The 21533-nt window shown below is 37.0% G+C and overlaps 1 protein-coding gene across 13 annotated transcripts in view; it reads left to right on the forward strand.

Annotated features, from left to right (window-relative positions):
* LOC126084671 (synaptotagmin-16) overlaps positions 1–21533 on the forward strand; it is a 352768-nt gene that overhangs the window by 27438 nt on the left and 303797 nt on the right. For 9 of the 13 annotated variants that reach the window (XR_007519049.1, XR_007519050.1, XM_049899288.1 and 6 more), the window contains one exon: positions 5791–5892. Coding sequence is in view for 11 of the 13 variants with exons in the window: in XM_049899288.1 (XP_049755245.1) it covers positions 5791–5892 (102 nt within the window). In the remaining 2 variants the exon portion in view is untranslated. The other 4 variants (XM_049899296.1, XM_049899300.1, XM_049899297.1 and 1 more) reach the window with 4 other exon arrangements.

Consider the following 21533-nt stretch of genomic DNA (forward strand, 5'->3'; position numbering starts at 1 on the left):
CATTTTTGATGACTTCCAATTTTCCGAGATTCATACTTCGTACATTCCACATTCAGATTATTAATGGATGTTTGCAGCTGTTTCTTCTTATTTTGAGTTGTGCTCCATCAGTAGATGAAGGTCCTAAAAGCTTTATTACCTCCACATCATTAATGTTGACTGTACTTTGAGTCTGGTGGATTCAAACTGGCAACCATTTGGTTTGCAGCTGAGAGCTCTTAACCACTGTACCTCCAAATAAAGATCCAAGTCTTTTTAATTAAAAGCTTATTTCCTTAAAGTGGAAAGGTATTTTTGATTCCATAGCCCTTTGAAGAGGATGAGCCTTATATTCCATAAAAGGCATTGGAAAACCATTTGCAGCACATATAATGTTAAAATGCTAAATTTTAGAAGAGCTCTTGTAAGTTATTAAGTTCACCAGTAGAAAAATGAGCTTAGGACATGAGCAGGCAATTCAGAAAGCAAAATTAAATAGTTACCAGGAATATGAAGGTATATTTAATAAATAATAATTGTTAACTAGTAAGTATTTAATTATTAAACATAAGTTAATCAATAATTAAATACAAGTTAAAAAAGATTTTGATACCATTTTTTAGATCGGCAAAGATTAAAGATACTGAATACATATTGTCAAAATGTGAGAAGGTAAGATCTCTGAATTTAAGTTGGAATGTCAATTGGCACATCCTTTTCAGAGAGCAATTAGTAGTCATCAGTGAAAATTTTAAATGTATAAAACCTTTATCAATTTATTTATTTATTGTTATTGTACTTTAGATAAAGGTTTACAGAGTAAGTTAGCTTCTCATTAAACAATATGCATATTGTATTGTGACATTGGTTGCCAACTCCATGACGTGTCCACACTCTCCCCTTGACCTTGAGTTCTCCATTACCAGCTTTCCTGTACCCTACTGCCTTCTCATCCTTGCCCATGAGCTGGTATGCCCATTTAGTATCGTTTTGTTTTATGGGCCTGTCTTTTCTTTAGCTGAAGGGTGAACGTAAGGAGTGACTTCAGTACTGAATTAAAAGGGTGTCTGGGGGGCTGTCTCTTGGGGTTTCTCCAGTCTCTGTCAGACCAGTATGTCTGGTCTATTTTTGGGAGTTAGAATTTTGTTCTATGTTTTTCTGCAACTCTCTCTGGGATCCTCTGTTGTGATACCTGTCAGAGCAGTTGGTGGTAGTAGCTGGGCATCATCGAGTTATAACCTATATTGATTTAATTTCTAGGAATTTATTCTATGAAAATGATAAATACACGAGTACATTCATTGCAGGATTATTTGAAGTGGCAAAAACTTGTGAAACAACTCAAATGTATGACACCGAATGATTGGGTAAATAAAATTATAGTCAGTCCATACAAGGGAATAGTTTGCAGTTATTACAAAGAGAATGCTGTATATATGACATAAAAAGATGTCCATAGTGTACTGATACACTTTTTGTAGAAGAACATGATCCCATTTCTGTTAATAAAAGTGTGTGTATATGCAAGCACAGTATATATCATTGAAAAAAATGTGTAAGTATATTAACAGTGGTTAACTCTTAGGGGTGGGATCATGAGAAATTTTCACTTTCAAGTCCATAAATTTCTATAGTGTTTGAATTTTATATAACCATGTGTTGCTTTAGTAATCAGAAAAATCTGAAGTTTTTAAAAAATAAAATAAATACTACAATATCTCTGTTGTTAGTTGTTAGGTGCTGTTGAGTTGGTTCCAACTCATAGTGACCCTGTGTACCACAGAATGAAACACTGCCTGGTCCTGTGCCATCCTCACAATCACTGTCAAGTTTCAGCCCATTGTTGTAGCCACTGTGTCAGTCCATCTTGCTGAGGGTCTTCCTCTTTTTCGATGACCCTCTACTTTACCAACCATGATGCCCTTCTCCAGGGACTGACCCCCTCCGCCCCCATAACATGTATATGAGATATAATCTTGCCAGCCTTGCTTCTAAGAAGCATTCTGGTTACTTTTTCGAAGACAGATTTGTTTGTTCTTTTGGCAGTCCATGGTGTATTCAATATTCTTTGCCAACACCACAATTCTAAGGCATCGATTCTTCTTCGATCTTCCTTATTCATTGTCCAGCTTTCACATGCATGTGAGGCAATTGAAAACGCCATGGCTTGGATCAGGGGCACCTTAGTCTTCAAGGCGACATCTTTGCTTTGCAACACTTGAAAGAGGTCTTTTGCAGCAGATTTGCCCAATGCAATGAGTCATTTGATTTCTTGACTGCTGCTTCCGTGGGTATTGATTGTGGATCTAAGTAAAATGAAATCCTTGACAACTTCAGTTCTTTCTCCCTTTATCATGATGTTGTTTATTGGTCCAGTTGTGAGGATTTTTGTTTTCTTTATGTTGGTGTGTATTCTATACTGAAGGCTGTGGTCTTTGATCTAAGACAAATAGACTAGCATGAAAAAAGGCAAGGTCTTTGGGAAGGACAGAACCAGGGGTCCATGTTGGCTGGAGTGTAAAGGATGTGTTATAGATAGTGCTAGAAAAATACGGGGATTGTATTGTGACTGGGCCTTAAATGTGCAATCAGGAGGTTTAGACTTAATTTTGTAGGCAGAGGGACTTTTGAGACTTTTGAGAAAGAAAGTAGCATGATCAAGTTTTCCTTGAAAAAAATTAATCTGGAAGTCATATGGTGGGTAGGTGGCAACAGACTCAAAGTAGGGACACTAAGTAAAAGGCTGTTACAGTAGATCAGGTTTAGAAGTGATAACCACATGGCCAGGTAGTGTAGGAATTAAGGAAGCCGACTAATAGATCTGAGAGCCGTTGTATGCCTATAGGTAGCTGAATATGGAGGCTGACAAAGAGGGATGAGATGGGATGCTTTAGTGCTTAAGTAACTGGGAGAAATAAGGGTGACAGGATGAGAATAGTTACTGGCATATAAATAGGTGCCCAGTTAATTGATGGCATTAAAAACCAAAAACCAAACCCACTGCCGTCGAGTTAATTCCGACTCATAGTGACCCTATAGGACAGAGTAGAACTGCTCCATAGAGTTTCTAAGTAGCACCTGGCGGATTCGAACTGGTTAGCAGCCGTAGCACTTAACCACTACGCCACCAAGGTTTCCAATTGATTGTATTACGTTTGTATTATTTATGCTTCAGCTATACCTGTTCACCATTCCTAGAATATAACATGCACATCGCTGGGATGACATCATTAATAGTAATGATGATATAGTGGTGAAGATGATGGCAACTTTTATTTATGTGACACTTATATGTTATATAATGGGATCGCCATGAGTGGGGAGTGACTCAGTGGCAACCATTTTTGTTTTTTTTTTTCACTGTGTGCCACTTTTTTTTTCACGTGTCTAAGGTCACCTAGCTGATAAACAGCAGAACTCCTACTTGAACAAGAGTGTGGCTGAATCCAAACCTGAGTTTTTAACTGGTACACTGTGCTGCCTCTCAGGTAATTGGAAATGTAGATCTGGAGCTCAAATTAGACATGCACTTAAGTGAGTTTATTCTTAATCGACTTCTAGTTGCATGTCTAGCAGTCATTTGTTTTGAGGATGAGCAATGGTCTGTTACTGATAATTGCATCCCACATGACCAGCATTGTGCACAGTAAAACCAGGTGTATTACACCCCTGGGGATTAGTTTCGTGGATAACCGAGGTTAATGATTTAAATGTTAAAACTTAAAAAAAATTTAATTATTATGGTTGATATTCTAAAATATATTCTTTGTAGGTTTTTTGCTTTCTGCAATGTGCATTTATTATTTTTATAATTAGGAAAATACTAAAATAAATTATATTTCATGCACTCCCATTTTCTCCAGCAATGTACCCTGAAGATAATTTGATTTTCTCTTGATGATTCAGGGTTATCATGAGCATATTATTTTAATGGGTTTTATGATAATATCAGATATCTCAAGCGGTGGGGAGGCAGTTTATCTTTATAATAAATGGCTTTATGCTGGAGTACTTTGACAGTTATTATGTCTTTTTAAATAAAATAGCTTTCCTGTCTCATTTGCTATTCGTAGTTGTCTTCTTTCTGTCCTCAGTATACAGACTTGTAGCAATTTTATGTCCTTTTGTTGCTTCAAACCTGTAGGAAACTGATTGGCCATTCGTTTCAGCTTTATGTACAGTAAATGCAATTAGGTTCTGGATAAAAGCTTAAGCAACCTGCGACCAAAGTTCATGAGCTTTTTTAATGTGCGGACTTAGATAAAAGTCCTGAAGTTTTACGCTTTTACGTCTTTGCTCCTTCCTGCATTCTGCATGGCTGAGACATTGTATTTTCGGTTTTAAGAGCTGTTGAAGAACATTGTTTTTTATTCTTTTAAATTAATTTAGTATAGAAATAAATCCCTAAAATATAGTTAATCATCATGAAGCTTTGTTTCTCAAATGGCAGTTTTTAACTCGGAAATCTTTCAGTTGACATTGTTGGTTAGATTCTATTAGATTGTAATTACGGGTTTAAAAAATCATTAATAATTGATGTGGATGGACGTGGCTAGAAGACCGTGAAGAAAAGCGTTAGTAATTTTGGGTAGACAGCACTAATTATAATTTTGTGAACAACTAAAAAAAGATTATAGATTTAAAGTCTAAAAAACGACATGATTAGGTATATATAGAGATTTCTTAAAAGATTGTCATCTTAAAGATCTATAAAATATCATTGTATTTAATGCTTAGGATTTACAAGTAAAGGCCAAATACTGTTTTAATGACTTAGCAGGAAATTGGCAGTATTGAATTGTTTAAATTGTGTTTAAAATGGAAGCCTATTGCTATAGTTTACTCAGCTCCATCTTTGTGTACTCTGTTCATCCCATTAAGATCCCAGTGTATCCATGTTCAGAGCAGAAAGCTTGAATTCATTTGCATTTAATTTGCTGCCTCCTATGCTGACAGGGACTTATTAACACATCTGCTCTATGAAATATTGTGTTAATAGCTGAAAATAGTTGAAACCATATGTCAGGCACTTTTCCAGTTGTGCTGGGGTACATCAAGTCAACAAACCAAAATCTACCCTTGTGGGACTTATATTCTAGTAGGAAGAAATACTTAAAGAAACAAATAGCGTATCAGGTGGTAAAAGTTTTGTGGAGAAGAATAAAGCAGCATAAAGAATAGAAAGAGACTGAAAGTAGGGTTGCTATTGGGACATGGAAGTTGTGTGCTAAATAGGATCTGATATCACAGTGGTATTTGGTAAATTTGGTTAGTATATCTCTTCAGGCAACAGGAGATTCATACAGAAAATCTCCAGTGTTTTTGAAAATGGGAAATCAGTGGCAAATTATGACTAGAGAAATGCATCTTGTAGAACATACCTGGTGACAAGAAGGTATGCATTCAAAAACAAGGCTATTAACTTTGAATTATATTTGTGATTAATTACTTCAATAAGAATTAACAAACATTGTTCCCTGATATCTGCAGATGTAACCCCTTTGATGTGTGGTAGAGATTGAATAAGGTATTGATGTTTGGCTAATTTTGTTTCTTCCCTTTTATCCTTTCTCTTGAGTGGGAGAATTAGAGACTAAAATTTTCAAAGCATAGATACAAATATATTAATACTTTTTAAAAAAGATAATATTCTAAAATGCATATTCCTGTTTGCCATTACAGTTTTAGTGTTTAGCATAAATATCTGATTTTTATGTTATAGTAATAATGACATTTTTTATTTGTGTGAGTGTTTTCCCAAAGGTTAATATTCTTCATTTTCATGTTAAATCATTATCTAAATATTTCTAGGTGACATGCAGAATGGAAATAAAGAAGCTAAATCTTTAAGCCTGAGTATGCCTGTAATTACAGAAGAGGAGGAAGAGCAGGATGAAACTTTTAGTAAAACAGGTACAGATGAAATTTTGTCAAACTACTGAAGAAAACATGGTTTAGATCCTTTGAAGAGTGTAACAGTTGGCTGTGTGTTTTTGTGGTGCTTCATATTTGGCACACTGGAGAATTTTAGTATCAATCAGAGCATTAATTGTAACGCTTAAAAGTGAATGGTAATACAATAAATGAATGGGTGTGGAGGCAGGGTGGAGGTGAGAGATGAAGGATAGGGTAATATTGTTGTCAGTAAATGAATATTCCTATTCATGGGAATGTCTGTAATATATTCCCATCAAATGACAAGGTTTACAAAATATATATTTCTGGATATAATATTAAAAATAAGACTTTATTATAAAAAATACTTATTTCAAATTTTAATAAATGTAAAATTTTCACCTATGAAATGATATTTGTAACTAAATAATGGCATGTTGAACAACAGGAATTAGTTATACTTTTTAATGTTTTGGTTTTAATAATTTGTAGTAGTTAGTAAACAACAGTTTATTATCTGCTATAATAATTATAGTACTGCAGAGAATAAGTTATATTTAGCAGAGTAGGCTTAATGATGGGTAATCTGTCAGTAATAATGAATGTAATATGTATTAATAATGTGTGAGTGTTCTTTTCATTTTGGTTTTTATTCATTCAACAAGCATTTATTGAGTGCCTACTGTGTATTAAACATTTAATGAGGTACATTCGATATTTTTTAATATATCTTCACCTCCCACCCCAAAACAATTGCTTACTCCCCACCCCCACCTTCCCAATATACCTATTTTAGTTACGTGAGTATTCAGCATTTACAGAACACTATTGACATGGGTCTCTCAGTTTGTCATAGTGTAGTAGCCTGCATGTTGTTGTGATGCTGGAAGCTATGCCACTGATATTTCAAATACCAGCTGGGTCACCCATGGTGGACAGGTTTCAGCTGAGCTTTCAGACTAAGGCAGACTAGGAAGAAGTACCTGGCAAAAATTAAAGTTTACTCCTGAAAAAATTAGTGAGTGAAAACCTTACGAATAGCAGTGGAACATTGTCTTATATAGTGCTGGAAGATGAACCCCTCAGGTTGGAAGGCACTCAAAATATGACTGGAGAAGAGCTACCTCCTCAAAGTAGAATCAACCTTAATGATGTAAATGGAGTCAAGTTTTTGGGACCTTCATTTGCTGAGGTGGCATGATTCAAAATGAAAAAAAAAAAAAAAAAACTGCAAACATCCATTAATAATAGGCACATGGAATGTATGAAGTATGAGTATAGGAAGATTGGAAATTGTCAAAAATGAAATGGAACTCATAAACATCAATAACCTAGGCATTAGTGAGCTGGAATGGACTAGTATGGGCCATTCTGAGTTGGACAATCATATGGTCTACTATGCTAGCAATGACAAATTTAAGAGGAGTGGCATTTCATTCTTTGTCAAAAAGAACATTTCAAGATCTATCCTGAAGTGTAATGCTGTCTGTGATAGAATAATATCCATACATTTACAAGGAAAACCAGTTAATACGACTATTATTCAAATTTACGTACCAACCACTAAGGCCACAGATAAAGAAATTGAAGATTTTTACTAACTTCTGCAGTCTGAATTGATTGAACATGCAATCAGGATGCACTGATAATTACTGGTGATTGGAATGTGAAAGTTGGAGACAAAGAAGGATTGGTAATTGGAAAATATGGCCTTGGTGATAGAAACAATGCTGGAGATTGCATGATAGAATTTTGGAAGACCAGCTACTTTTCATTCCAAGTATCTTTTTCATCAACTAAAGGCGACAATACACATGGACCTCACCAGATGGAATACACAGGAATCAAATTGATGACATCTGTGGAAAGAGATGATGGAAAAGCTCAGTATCATCAGTCAGAGCAAGGCCAGAGGCTGACTGTGGAGCACACCATCAGTTGCTCATTGCAAGTTCAAGTTGAAGCTGAAGAAAATTACAAGCCCACGAGAGCCAAAGTATGACCTTGAGTATATTCCACCTGAATTTAGAGACCATCTGAAGAATAGATTTGACTTATTAAACACTGATGACTGAAGACCAGACAAGTTGTGGAATGACATCAAGGACATCATACATGAAGGAAGCAAGAGGTCATTAAAAGGACAGGAAGAAAGAAAAGACCAAAATGAATGTCAGAAGAGACTCTGAAATTTGAACATAGGGTAGCTAAGGTGAAAGGGAGAAATGGTGAAGTAAAAGAGCTGATTTCAAAGGGCAGCTCAGGAAGACAAAGTAAAGTATTATAAAGGACATGTGCAAAGACCTGGAGTTAGAAGACCAAAAGGGAAGAACACATTCGGGATTTCTCAAGCTGAAAGAACTGAAGAGAAGTTTCAAACCTCGAATTGCAATATTGAAGGATTCTATAGGAAAAATATTAAATGACACAGGAAGCATCAAAAAAAGATGGAAGGAATACACAGAGTCACTATACCAAAAAGAACCGGCCGACATTCAGCCATTTCAGGAAGTAGCATATGATCAAGAACCAGTGGTACTGAAGGAAGAAGTCCAAGGTACCCTGAAGGTGTCGGTGAAAAAGAAGGCTCCAGGAATTGATGGAATACCAATTGAGATGTTTTAGGAAATGGATGTCCTCACTTGTATATGCCAAGAAATTTGGAAGACAGCTGCCTGGCCAACCTGCTGGAAGAGATCCGTATTTGTGCCCATTTCAAAGAAAGGTAATCCAGCAGGTTACGGAAATTTTTGAGCAATGTCATTAATATCACAAGTAAAATTTTCCTGAAGATAATTCAAAAGTGGTTGCAACGACAGGGAACTTCCAGAAATTCAAGCCAATTTAGAAGAGGATGTGGAGCCAAGGATATCATTGCTGATGTCAGATGGATCTTGTCTGAAAGCAGAGAATACCAGAAAGATGTTTACCTGTGTTTTATTGACTATGCAAAGGCATTCGACTGTGTGGATCATAACAAATAATGGATAACATTGTGAAGAATGGGAATTCAGAACACTTAATTGTGCTCTTGAGGAACTTGTACATAGACTGAGAGGCACCATTCAAACAACAGCGTGGTTTAAAATCAGGAAAAGTGTGCATCAGATTTGTATCCTTCACCATACTTACGCAGTCTGTATACTGAACAAATAATCCGAGAAGCTGGACTATATGAAGAAGAATGCTGCATCAAGATTGGAGGAAGACTCATTAACAACCTGCAATATGCAGATGACACCTTGCTGAAAGTGAAGAGGACTTCAGACACTTATTGATGAAGATGAAAGACTGCGGCCTTGAGTATGGATTATACCTTAACATAAACAAAATAAAAATCCTCACAACTGGACCAATAAGCAACCATCATAATAAACGGAGAAAAGATTGAAGTTGTCAAGGATTTCATTTTACTTGGATACACAATCAATGCCCCCGGAAGCAGCAATCAAATGACAACAGTACAATGGGCGAATCTGCTGCAAAGACTACTTCAAAGTGTTAAAAAAAGATGTCACTTTAAGGAATGAGTTGCGCCTGACCCAAGCCATGGTTTTCTTTTTTTAATTATATCCATGGTGTTTTTAATTCCCTCATATGCATGTTAAAGCTGGACAATGAATAAGGAAGACCAAAGAAGAATTGATGCCTTTGAATTACGGTGTTGACAATGAATATTGAATATACCATGGACTGCCAGAAGAATGTACAAATCTGTTTTGGAAGAAGTACCATCTGCTCATTAGAAACGATGGTGAGACTTCATCTCGTATACTTTGGACATGTTATCAGGAGGGATCAGTCCCTGGAGAAAGACATCATGCTTGGTAAAGTCGAGGGTCAGTGAAAAAGAGGAAGACCCTCAATGAGATGGATTGACACGGTGGCTGCAACGATGGGCTGAAGCATAACAGCAATTGTGAGGGTGGTGCAGGAACCGGCGGTGTTTCATTCTGTTGTACCTAGGGTTGCTATGAGTCAGAACGAACTCAATAACACCTAACAACAACCTTGACAACAGGACAATGTAATATAAAATGATTCGTCCTTTTATCTGCATACTTTCTTTTCATAGAGGCAATACTTTTTTTTTTTTGCTTTTTTAATTCATTTATTTAGTCTTCCTGTGTATTTATCACCAATTTATCCCCAAACTTGCTCAGTTGTGTAAATCTCCTCTCAGTACTCAAGCACATTAGCTATGTTATCAGTTTCATCTTCTTAAAGAAGTCTCTCCCAGAGCTCTGACCTGCTTTAATCTGGACAGTTTGTTCTCTTTGTCTCCTACATTCTCTATCCTGGTCGCTGCTTTCTCAAGGAATCTGTGTTCTTTTTCCTCTTAATTTTTTCTTTTATCTCTTTGTTTTTGCTACCATTCCTTTTTCGGTTTTTCATTGGTGGAGAGTCTTTCTCTTCTGCACATCTTTCATAAATTTCATGTCTTTGTCTCTTTATTGTTTAATTTTTTCATGTTTAATAACTTTTAGGTTCACAGCTGTTTCTAGATGGACGCTTATTTGAGTGTTGGTTATGGCAGTTGCTGTGGTAGCTTGAAAAATGTATGGTACTAGTGTTTTGGATTATGTTTTCAGACTAAATTGAAATTAAATTGAAATCTTAGCCATTTACTTTCTCTCTCCTAGCAGTGGCCTACAAAAAACCCAGTGCCGTCGAGTCGATTCCGACTCATAGCTACCCTATAGGACAGAGTAGAACCGCCCCATAGAGTTTCCAAGGAGCACCTGGCGGATTTGAACTGCCGACCCTTTGGTTCACAGCCATAGCACTTAACCACTAATTTTATATCTGGCACACTGGGCACATGGTAATTATGGAGAGGACTTGCCATATGAAACAACTTCAAAGCAGCTTATTAAGTTGGATTTAGGATGAAGATGCACACTGGAAAGTTTTAAACTTTAATCTCACTTTGAAGGAAAAATGCATGTGTATAATCATGTTTAAGACTTTTATGGAATCTTTGTTGTGAGGGCATCCTTACTATGTTATACCAGTTAAACATCTGTATAGCTTAAGTGTATATTGTCATTTAAATCCTATTTTTGGACCTGATAGACTTCTAAATTTTATGTCTTTAGAGTTTCCTGCACCTAAGAGGAAAGGAATGCTGAACAAAGAACCTGGTATATAAAGTTTTTAATTTTGAGCTTTCTGCCAAAAGATGTATATTTGATATATTGAATGGGAAGACTGCCAGTATTAAAAATAATTCTTTTTGGAAACTCTAGGTTATTTCTTTGAAATGGAAATATCTTAAGACAGTTTTAGAATAAAAGTACAAAAAAATTAGTGTAAGAATTTACTCTGAAATTTAATTTTAACCTTTTCTTTTACAAACCCTGCATAAATTGAGATAAAATTTAGATTTGGACTATAATAGAAAAAGCCCTGTTAATTGAAGACTGTTATTATTTTCTGTAACTTTTTGGAGTATTATACACCTATTCCTCACTTACCAATTACCTTGTTATTCGACATTTCACGTTTACCATAACTTGGAAAAAATTCTCTGGCGGCATCTCCAATGGTCTGAGCCCCATTGCTGTCTCTGGGCTACCCTGAACGATATACTGGAGGCCCCAGCAATGGCTAGGCCGCATGGGGATGGTGGCCGAGTGGCCATGGGACACCTCCTATTCATCTGAAGCATCTTGGTCCAGCCACAGAGGACTCAGGGCGATGGGATGATGCGAGGTCTCAGGCTGGTAGGCAAGGGTCTGAAGGTACTGGGGAAGTCAGTGGGGGGAGATGGAATAGGGTGCCGCCCAAGGCTGTAGGGCTAGGGTGGACAGAGGACATCATCAGGGTCTCTGCCCAGGGTGGAGGCGGAGGGCAGAGGACAAGCAGGGTCCCTGCCCAGGGCGGGAAGTAGCTGATGTGGAATGAGTGGGGTCCCCACTGAGGGTGGAAGTGAGAGGTGGTGGGCAGCAGGTAACCTTTGACCACCGTCACTACCCCCCCAACTCCTGCTGGCTCCACAGTGGTGGGGAAGGCATTGTGGGAAAGGGGGTGCCTGATGGGTGTTGAGTGACTGGGGGACATCAATGCCAAAGGTGGGGCATGGCCCGACTCTTCCATAATGTTGATTTTGCGTAACAACTTGGTCTTTGGAACTTAATCATGTTGATAAGGGAAGAATGGGTGATTGTCTTAATACAATTTTGGTAATACTATTCCATTTTACTTAAAATCTTTTTACTTGAAATATTGTTATTACATGTAAGTAGCTAATCCATAATTTGGTGATGGATTTGTTCATGATGTATATTTACTATTTTGGATATTGTATGGTCAAGTGCAACAAAGCTTTTACCTTATTTGCTTTATTTATATATTAAACATACACGATAAATTATTTGGTAACTTAGAAGTTCATAACCCATTTTTTGTTTCTGTAATCAATCGGATATTCTTTAGTGCTTGTTTTAAAACTCCTTTTGGTCTAACATGTGTATGTGAAATGGAATATGTGTATATGTGGCTATGTGTATGTATGTATGTGTACATACGCACGCATATATGATTAAACAATACATTCTTTAAGTACAATATTTGAATGTCAATTATTTCTAATAAAATATTTTAGAGTGGTAGTATAAATTCCAAAATGTGTTTATAGAATAGAATATTTGGTACTCAGAAAAAAATTCTGTAGCTTCATGAATATGGCTTTCTGTTTCTTATGCCAGATATTTAAATTAGAGTGATTGAGTTGTGTTGTCTGAATTGCTGCCAATAGTATACCATGTCCATATCATGTGGTTGGCTCAACCTGTCATAAAAAGACCCACACAGTTCATTATTCCAAGTCTTGTTTTCTAGCACTGTATTATTCAAGGATTTAAATGATTTAAAATCTCAAGTCTACAAATGTCCTGTGAGTGAAAATGTGTGAGACCTATATATATGATCCTTTAAAATCAGTATAGAAATGCTAATCAGAATCAACTCTCATTTATTAGAATCCATACTGTCAAATTACGTACGGAAAGCAATTATTTCTTCCCCTTGACTAGCTTTGAATGTTTTTGCTAATAGGCAAGGCAGTTTTCATAATGTGGATGCTGGGCAGAACTTCTGGGATTTCAGTACTCTTAGATTGAAACATTAGAGATGTGGACTCCTAATTGGTCATTTGTATTCCAGGTTATTTTCTAGAATTTGTCTGATCATTAGAATTTACAACATTTTAGAGCTAACAGTGAATTGCCCTGTATTTTTTCACAACAGTACTTATGAAGTCATTTCACTTGTAAAATGAAGAAATTTTACCTCAGGATGGTAAATGACACGCCCAAGTTCAAAAGTTAGTAAGTTGTGCATCTAGGATACAAATCCAGGGCTCTGGTTTATAATTCCAGTGGCTTTCTACATAAGGCAGCAGATTCAGAAATCCAGAGGGATGCTTTCGACTGTAAGCCGTAACACTCCACTTCAAAATGGCTTAAGCAATAAGGACAGTTTATTTTAAAACCAGTTATTCCCAATGCACAATGGCTCTGGGTTGTATAGTCCATCAGTTCTATACTGGCTTCATATACCCAAGTTTGGGTTTTTACTTACTTCAACTTTGCCATCCTTAGTATGTTGGCCTGTTGTCTGGTGGGTGTCATATGAAGATTTGGCAACATCCACTGGAAAAGTACTGTCTTTTCTATGCCTCTTTCTAAGTGCAAAGGAATCTTTCTCAGATAGCATCTTCCATATCTACCAATAGCAGACATCCTTTAGCAGCTATGTTTGTTACTGGCAAGAGGAATGCAGATTACTTAGACCAATCAAGATTTATCTCTAGAATTGTGGCTAGGATAGAGATGAACACCTGAAAGGTGGGACTGTAGCATGGAAGAAGGGAAGGATAGCTGCTGGGTAGGTAACCAGCACTGTTTGCCACAGGAGTTAGTGTTCTTCTAGGCCAAAAGTTGCATTCGCTGTTCATAAGTTATATTTTATTATTATTGTATAGAGACTTTTTTTTTTTTTTTTTTTTAACTCTAACACATGTGGTGGCCATGTATCTGAATTGACTTAATGGCAACAGATTTATTATTATTACTTTCTTTTGTAAATTGTACTTTAGATGAAGGCTTACAGAACAAACTAGTTTCCCATGGAACAGTTAGTACATATATTGTTTTATGACAATGGTTAACAACCCCACGACATGTCAACGCTCTCCCTTCCCATCCTTGGGTTCCCTATTACCAGCTTTCTGGTTCCCTCCTGCCTTCTAGTCCTTGCCCCTGGGCTGGTGTGCCCCTTTTAGTCTCGTTTTATTTTATGGGCCTGTCCAATCTTTGGCTGAAGGGTGAACCTCAGGGGTGACTTCTTTACTGAGCTGAAAGGGTGTCCAGTGGCCATACTCAACAGGGTAAAAACTCACTTCTTACTTGTTTAAAATCTTAATTTGTTTTCTTATTACAAAAGTAGTGCTTATTAATTTTAAGAAAAGGTCAGACTATAGTGATAACTGAAATAATCTTCAATTTTCTATGCATGTATAATTCATCCATCTACTACCTTTTTAGAGAAATGGAAGAATAGCATACTGCTACTTTGCAACTTTGGTTTTGCTCTTAATATATTTCGGGCATCTCTCCATATTCATTAATTTTAGTCACTGCATTTATTTAACCAATGCTCTGTTGTAGGACCTTAAGTTCTGTGTCAGGGGTTCCCAAGACCACCCCCAAGGTTAAGTGATTCACTAGAGGGACTCAAGGACTCAGCATGTAGTTGCACTCACAGCTAAGATTTATTACAGCATAAGGATACAAAGCAAAACCAGCAAAAGGAAAAAGGCACATGGGTAAAGTCTGGAGGAAATCAGGCATGAAATTCTGAGAGTCCTCTCCCAGTGGAGTCACATAGGACATGCTTACTTCCTCTAGCAACAATTTGTGACAAGATGTGTGAAGTGTCATCTAATAGGGAAGCTCATTAGATACTCAGTGCCCATGTTTTTTATTGGAGGCTGGTCATGTGGGCACCCTTTGCCTTGCATGTACCAAAATTCCAGATGCCCAGAAGGAAAGCAGGTGTTCAGCGTAAATCCTGTTGTTTGTACAAACAGTTCAGGCATAGTGAGCCACTCATCATTTAGGAAAAGCTTAAATATCAGTGTGGGGAACTGTTTATCAGCCAAGTTCCCAGTCGCTAGCCAGGGATCAAGTTAAGCAAGGGTTTCTAAGGCTAGCAGTCCCAGGCCTGCTATGTTATCCCTTTTCTGCACAGATTAATTTCTCACAATTTCAAGTAATACTGCATTGTATATATCTTGGCTCACTTGTGTTGGTATTTCTGTTGGGAATACTACAGATGAACTTTCTTGGTCAGTGTGTTCATATGAATTTTTGTTAATTATTGCTATACTGAGCTCCAAAAAAACTGCCAATTATGCTTCCACTAACAGTATTTGTGAGACTCCTTCTCTACCTCCCCATTACACAGAGTCTTATCAGTCTTAGTATTTGTTGTCAGTTGAATACAGTCTGAATCTTAACTCAGCAAATATAAAAAGATAAATAAAAATAACAACATCGTATTAAGTAGATGAGAATTATTATTTGATACATCCGTGGCAGAGTACAGTGCTTTAGCTGATAGTGCGTTTTTCATTAACATGTTTTGAAGATAGGGTATGAATCACTTGATAGATTTGAATTAAACGTGAGATTGAAGCATATGAACAGTGGTCAAATAGGAAATGTTTGTGTTTAACAGTGGTTTTTCAGAGTAAAAAATGTGATATCCAAATACCAGTTTCCTATTAAGCTATTTGTATTCTCAACTTGATCATAATAAAATAACTGTACTGTCATAAATATATGATTTTAATATTAAATATTTACTGAAGTTTTTTGAGAGTGTACATAAACCTAAGCTGTATTTTAAAACTATACCACTTTTAGAAATCTTAATCTATGAAAGTGTTGTTTAGAGTACAGAATTGGAATTATAGTAGTTTTAATGTTATACACCAGGTTTACAAGTGGTATCTTAAAAAAAAAAAAGAATAAAAGCAGCAGAACCATAAAGAAAATGCAACTTGTATGAATATCTTAGGATGAGAATTTTTTACTATAATTTTCTTAGGAAAACTACTCTGGAAATGTGCAGTTCTCTGTGGGGGATCATAGTGTGTTTTCTTTTGTGATACTATTATGGTCTTATGTTGTTATAAGTACACCTTAAGGTTCCATCTGGGTTATAACCCCTTTCTCTTCGTGTCTCAGGTTCCTTAACTGAGTGGATATATTCAATGAGGGGAAACATTATCAACCTCTTCAATACCCAGTTAAAGCGCTTATTCCCTAGAACAGAAACAGTTGTACCATCTGCAAGGTATTTTCTACTGCCAGAGGAGAGATACTTAACCAACTTTTGGGCAAAGACTTTGTCTTATGCTGGGATTTTCTAGAACAGTGATATAATAGGGAAATGCATTAAAAGCTTTATGGAAATGATTTGAGTGCTTATGTTTCTCTGGCCTAGAAACTAGAGAGGCAGAAATTTGTATCTTAGTTCTACCATTGACTCATTGTATATCCTTAAAAAATTCCTTTTCTTTCAGTTAAATCCTTTTCTTAGCTGTAAATTCAAGATAATAATACAGAATTATTTTACTGACTTGTCAGAAAATACTAGGAACTTTATAGTGCTTTGAAAATACAAAGATATGAATGCTCATCTTCAAGATAATTGCAGCTAGAAAGTATAAGCTTATAAAAAGTGCTTGAATGCCAAGGAAACCAAGGTGATTATTAGTGTCTAATGTGGGAACTTAGGTAATTTTCTTAAGTCATGATAATTGAAAGCCTGTGTGTTTTACACAGATCCTCAGACTGATATCAGGCCATGTTCTCATGGTTCTACGGACAATTTAAAGAATATCTGCTTTCCTTTTGTCAACTTGAATCAGGTACAATATATAACCTTTTCCCAATAACCTGTATTGGTTAGAACAAAACGATTCACACATTTATAGAGACAGAAAATATATTTAATTGAGGGATTTTAAAAAATGAACTGAAATTACTTTCATCACTCTGACGCAAAGAGCCTAGGAAAATAAGCATAATTATTAATTCTTCCCAACTTACCCTTGGTTTTTGAATTAGATTACAGTTGGAAGAATGCTTGCTTTTTAAATGGCATTGAGAAGACTCTGTGGGTGCTTAACTATTCACATGTTCACTTATCTTTTGAATAATATGTAGTAATTTTAAGTGCACATTGTTCTTGTTGCCTGTATTAAAGTAAATGCCAAAGCCTAAAGCCCCAGGCTGCATAACCCCTTCTTATCTGGTATTTTTTATGTCTGAATTATTTGATTTAATGTGCTGTATACTGCAGGTCGGAAATCCTGGTGGTGTAGTGCTTAAGGGTTCGGCTGCTAACCAAAAGGTCAGCAATTCAAATCTACCAGGCGCTCCTTGGAAACCCTATGGGGCAGTTCTACTCTTTCCTATAGGGTTGCTACCAGTCGGAATCGACTCAATGGCAATGGGCTTTTTTTTTTTTTTTTTGGTTTATATTGCAGGTCTGGATTTTTTTTTTTTCTTAACAAATTTAGACAGGCTCCTTTAGGTCTCCCTTAAATGGGGTGTCTGATTGTAAGAATACAGAGGAGAGTGATTACCTCAGCAGCAGCATAGCTTCTTGGAGAGCTGGAGAAATGGCTCCTTGTCGTGTAGTAAGCACCAGCAGCTGGAGGACCCAGCTGCATCCTCACTGTAGAAGTGGCTGTCCAGTCCTACTATGCTGTGTAGTTATAATATGCATACCCTTACTCAGGTGTTCTGCAGCTTCTCTCTGCCCACTTCTTCCTCTGCTACTTCTACTTTGCTGTCCCTAAAAAAGGATCTGATTGACTCTATTAGTTATAATCCAAAATAGTGCCCACCAATTGGACAGAGATTTTTCTACTGTGTCATTCTAGCACTGGACTCCCTTATATTTAACCAAAAGATGGCTGTCCTTAAGGCAAAAGTACAAAAAAAAAAAAGCAAAATTATAAAAAGAATGAATAATAGTCTTATGTTTATCCATATAGAAACTTTTTCCAGTACTCTTAATTCCTTCCTGCAAGTCTATGCTTCCATTTGGAATAATTTTCTTTCAGTGTGAAGAATTTCTTTAATAATTCTACTTTGCTAAAGACAAATTTCTAAGCTTTTGTCTGAAAATCTTTATTTCACCTTCATTTGCTGGATTCAAAATTCTAATTTGGCAGTTCAAACCCACCCAGTGACACCATGAAAGAAAGACCAGGTGATTGCTTCCTTAAAGATTACAGCCAAGAAAACTTTATGGAGCAGTTCTACTCTGTAACACATGGGGTCGCCATGAGTTGGAATCTACTTGATGATGATGGGTTTGGTTTTTTGGTTTCAGCACTTTAAAGATTGTTCCACTGTCTTTGGCCACTTTTGTTTCTGGTATATAATGTGCCCACTTTCTCTGGCTGCTTTTAAGATTTTTTCTTTATTTTTGGTTTTTAGCATCTTGCCATGATATGCTTAGTGTGGTTTATTTTTCCACACTGGTCTGATGCTCTTCTCTTCCTAGGACTACAATTACATGTATGTTGACTGCTTGACACAGTATCACAGGTGATCGAGGCTCCCCACGTGCAGCCTGCACCCCCCACGCCCGATCTTTTTTTTCTCTGTGCTTCATTTGGGATGATTACTTTTGACTTCTAATTCGTGAATTTTTTCTGTTGTATCCTATCTGCTGTTAATCCCATCCAGTAGCTTTGATTTTAGATGTATTATTTTTCAGTTCGAGGATTTCACTGTAGTTCTTTTTCATGGCTTTCGTATCTCCACTGAAATCCTCCATTTTTCATTCATTATGTCCATTTTTTGCTATAGACTCTTTAATATTCAGCTAGCTATCTTGAAGTCTATGCTATTTCCGACATTGGGCACATCAGTGTATCTGTTTCTATTGACGGATTTTTTTTTTCTCTAGAATGTGGGTCACATTTTCCTGTTTTCTTTCCTTGTCTAGTAATTTTTTGTTGTATGATGATACATTGTAGAGACTGAAATCCATTATCTCTCTTTGAGAAGTGTTGAGTTTTGCTCTAGGAAACAGTTAAATTACTGACCGAGCATTTTGAATTTAAGAGATTTAATTATAGATTTTGTTAGGGTGTATCTATTTTGGTTTTGTCCTTAGTCCTAGAAAAAATACTTTAGTCCTGATGTGTGTTCTTTACTTCTAAGGTGTGGCCTCTGAGGTTTTAGTGGAAAGCCTAAAGTGTTTGCCACATCACTCTGTCCTGTGAGAATTCGAACTTTGAGCTCAGTCTCTCCTTAGTGGGCAGCTGCTGAAATACCTGCTCAGCCCTTGCAGATATCCAGCTTTTTTATCCCTGGAATCATTAGAGGTTTGCCCTGCTTGCAGCCAAAGGTCTGAGTGGATTTTATATTCAGATTTTGGGGTTTCCCTCCCTATGATTGCTCCTGCCAGGGATTTCACATCTTAATTTCTAACTGCTCTGACAGCCATTCTCCAGCCTGTGACTCCTCTAATAAGTAAAATTATGGCTTTATGCTGAGTCATAACTGCCTTAAGTCATGGATTGGGGAGTGTACTTAGAGGTAAAGCTGTGTAACATGAATCTCTCCTTCTTTCACGGGTTGAATCTCCTGTAGTTTCGGTCATGGAAAGTAATTACATGATAAACATATTGCTGTTGAGTCGATTCTGAGTCATAGAGACCCTGTAAGACAGATTAGAACTGCCCCATAGGGTTCCCAGGGCTATAATCTGTACTGAAGGAGACTGTCACATCTTTCTTCTGCAGAGCAGCTGGTGAGTTCGAACCACCAACCTTTTGGCCCACAGCTGAATGCTTAATCACTGCACCACCAGGGCTCCTTAATTACATGATAGCCTCTTACCCAGAAGTTACTGACTCCTCTCTGGAGTGTCCTGTGTTACCAAAACTCTACTTAGTGCTCTTTGGGAATATATTTACTTACTTAGGTCACCCAAATGCTATGTGATCATAATTTAGTGTCATACTAACCTAATGGCTTGAAAGAAGCTGGTGTACTTCTGAAAATAGGTTAAAAATCTCTGCTTTTTCAAGGAGGCTAATCCTCCCAAAATTCTAAGCAACTACAGAATAATAAAGTTATGCCATTAATTTTCCTTTGATTACAAGCTACAAAGTCTAAATATCAGGCTCATTACAGATTATGCTATAAGAGGAAAATATTTTTATGTGCATCAGTCTTCTTTCCCAAAAAGCACTTTCATATGAGATTTTAAAAGGCTTATTTAAGATAAATTAAAAAAATGAAATCCTTCATACAGTTACTTTACCTGGAGGCTGATTTCAAATACCTTATTACTAAAGTACTTAGTTAAGTGGGCTATTAGCTTCAGTTAACTATTTCTAGAGAAGTCAACACCCACAGGATTTGTTACACCTGAACTTATTATGGTGCATATGATTTTAAGGAAACCCTGGTGGCGTAGTGGTTAAGTGCTACAGCTGCTAACCAAAGTATTGGCAGTTCGAATTTACCAGGTGCTCCTTAGAAACTCTATGGGCAGTTCTACTCTGTCCTATAGGGTCGCTATGAGTCGGAATCGACTCGACGGCACTGGGTTTGGTTTTGGTTTGGTATATGATTTTAAATGAAATGAATTTTATTCAAATCTAACACGTTCTTAACTCTTCTGCCTTTGTGGAATGTTTTAAATAGTTGATTTCTCTCTTAATCACTTTTTTAAAAATTTAGTTAAGTCACTTAGTTTTCTCCTTACAGAATAATTGGTACATTGCCTATAGAAGGGAGCAGTCTGAGTGCAGCCTGGCACCTTTCCTCGTGACCCACAAATGAACCTGTACTTAGGACCAGATGTGTCGGCCTGATTTCTTGGATGGGTTGTGGGGTGTCTCGACTCAGAACACATCCCATAATAGATGGTGGTCTCTCGGCACATCCCTCCCCTTTTTCCTTGAGTGTATGGTAATATTCCCAGGAACTGCTAAGCGTGTGTATTATCTGTCATCTGGCCATCCCCACTACTATATCTGTTCCCACTGGGGAGGGAATGGGATCTTTTGTCTGTACCACAAGAGGGGTGCATGTAGACCATCTCTTGTGGAATGGAATTGGCAACAGAATGAGACCTGCTGGCCATGGAGGACCAACACCCACTATTGAAGCTGACCTTGCTCTGTCTTTTCTCTGTGTGAGTGAAGCGTTGTTCCATCCAGTGTGAGTTATGTCTTTCTTGGTGACCCCGACACCTGCCAACCATGGAGTGAGTTGACATCCTAGGGCTGCTGTTCCCGGTGTCGGGCATTATTATGCTCTTTGCTATCTTCCATATGGTAGGACTCCTTCCATGGAGATAACAGACGTCACTTACTCAACATTGCCTCTTTTACTAACTTTACAGACTTGGTCAACTGAAGGTATTCTCTCTATAAACTTCAACTAGTTGCCAATAAAATTTTCTTAGCAGAAATTTTCTGTATTGCATTTAAAAACAAAATAACCTGTCCTTTATTTAGAGACCATGTATCTGGAAAATCGTTTTGTTTGTAATTAAAGATGATCCAGCCAAAGAAAAGATACAGCTTGTCTTCTTTATGTTACCACAGA

This window comes from Elephas maximus, chromosome 10, assembly GCF_024166365.1.
Source record: "Elephas maximus indicus isolate mEleMax1 chromosome 10, mEleMax1 primary haplotype, whole genome shotgun sequence".
Classification (NCBI taxonomy): Eukaryota; Metazoa; Chordata; class Mammalia; order Proboscidea; family Elephantidae; genus Elephas; species Elephas maximus.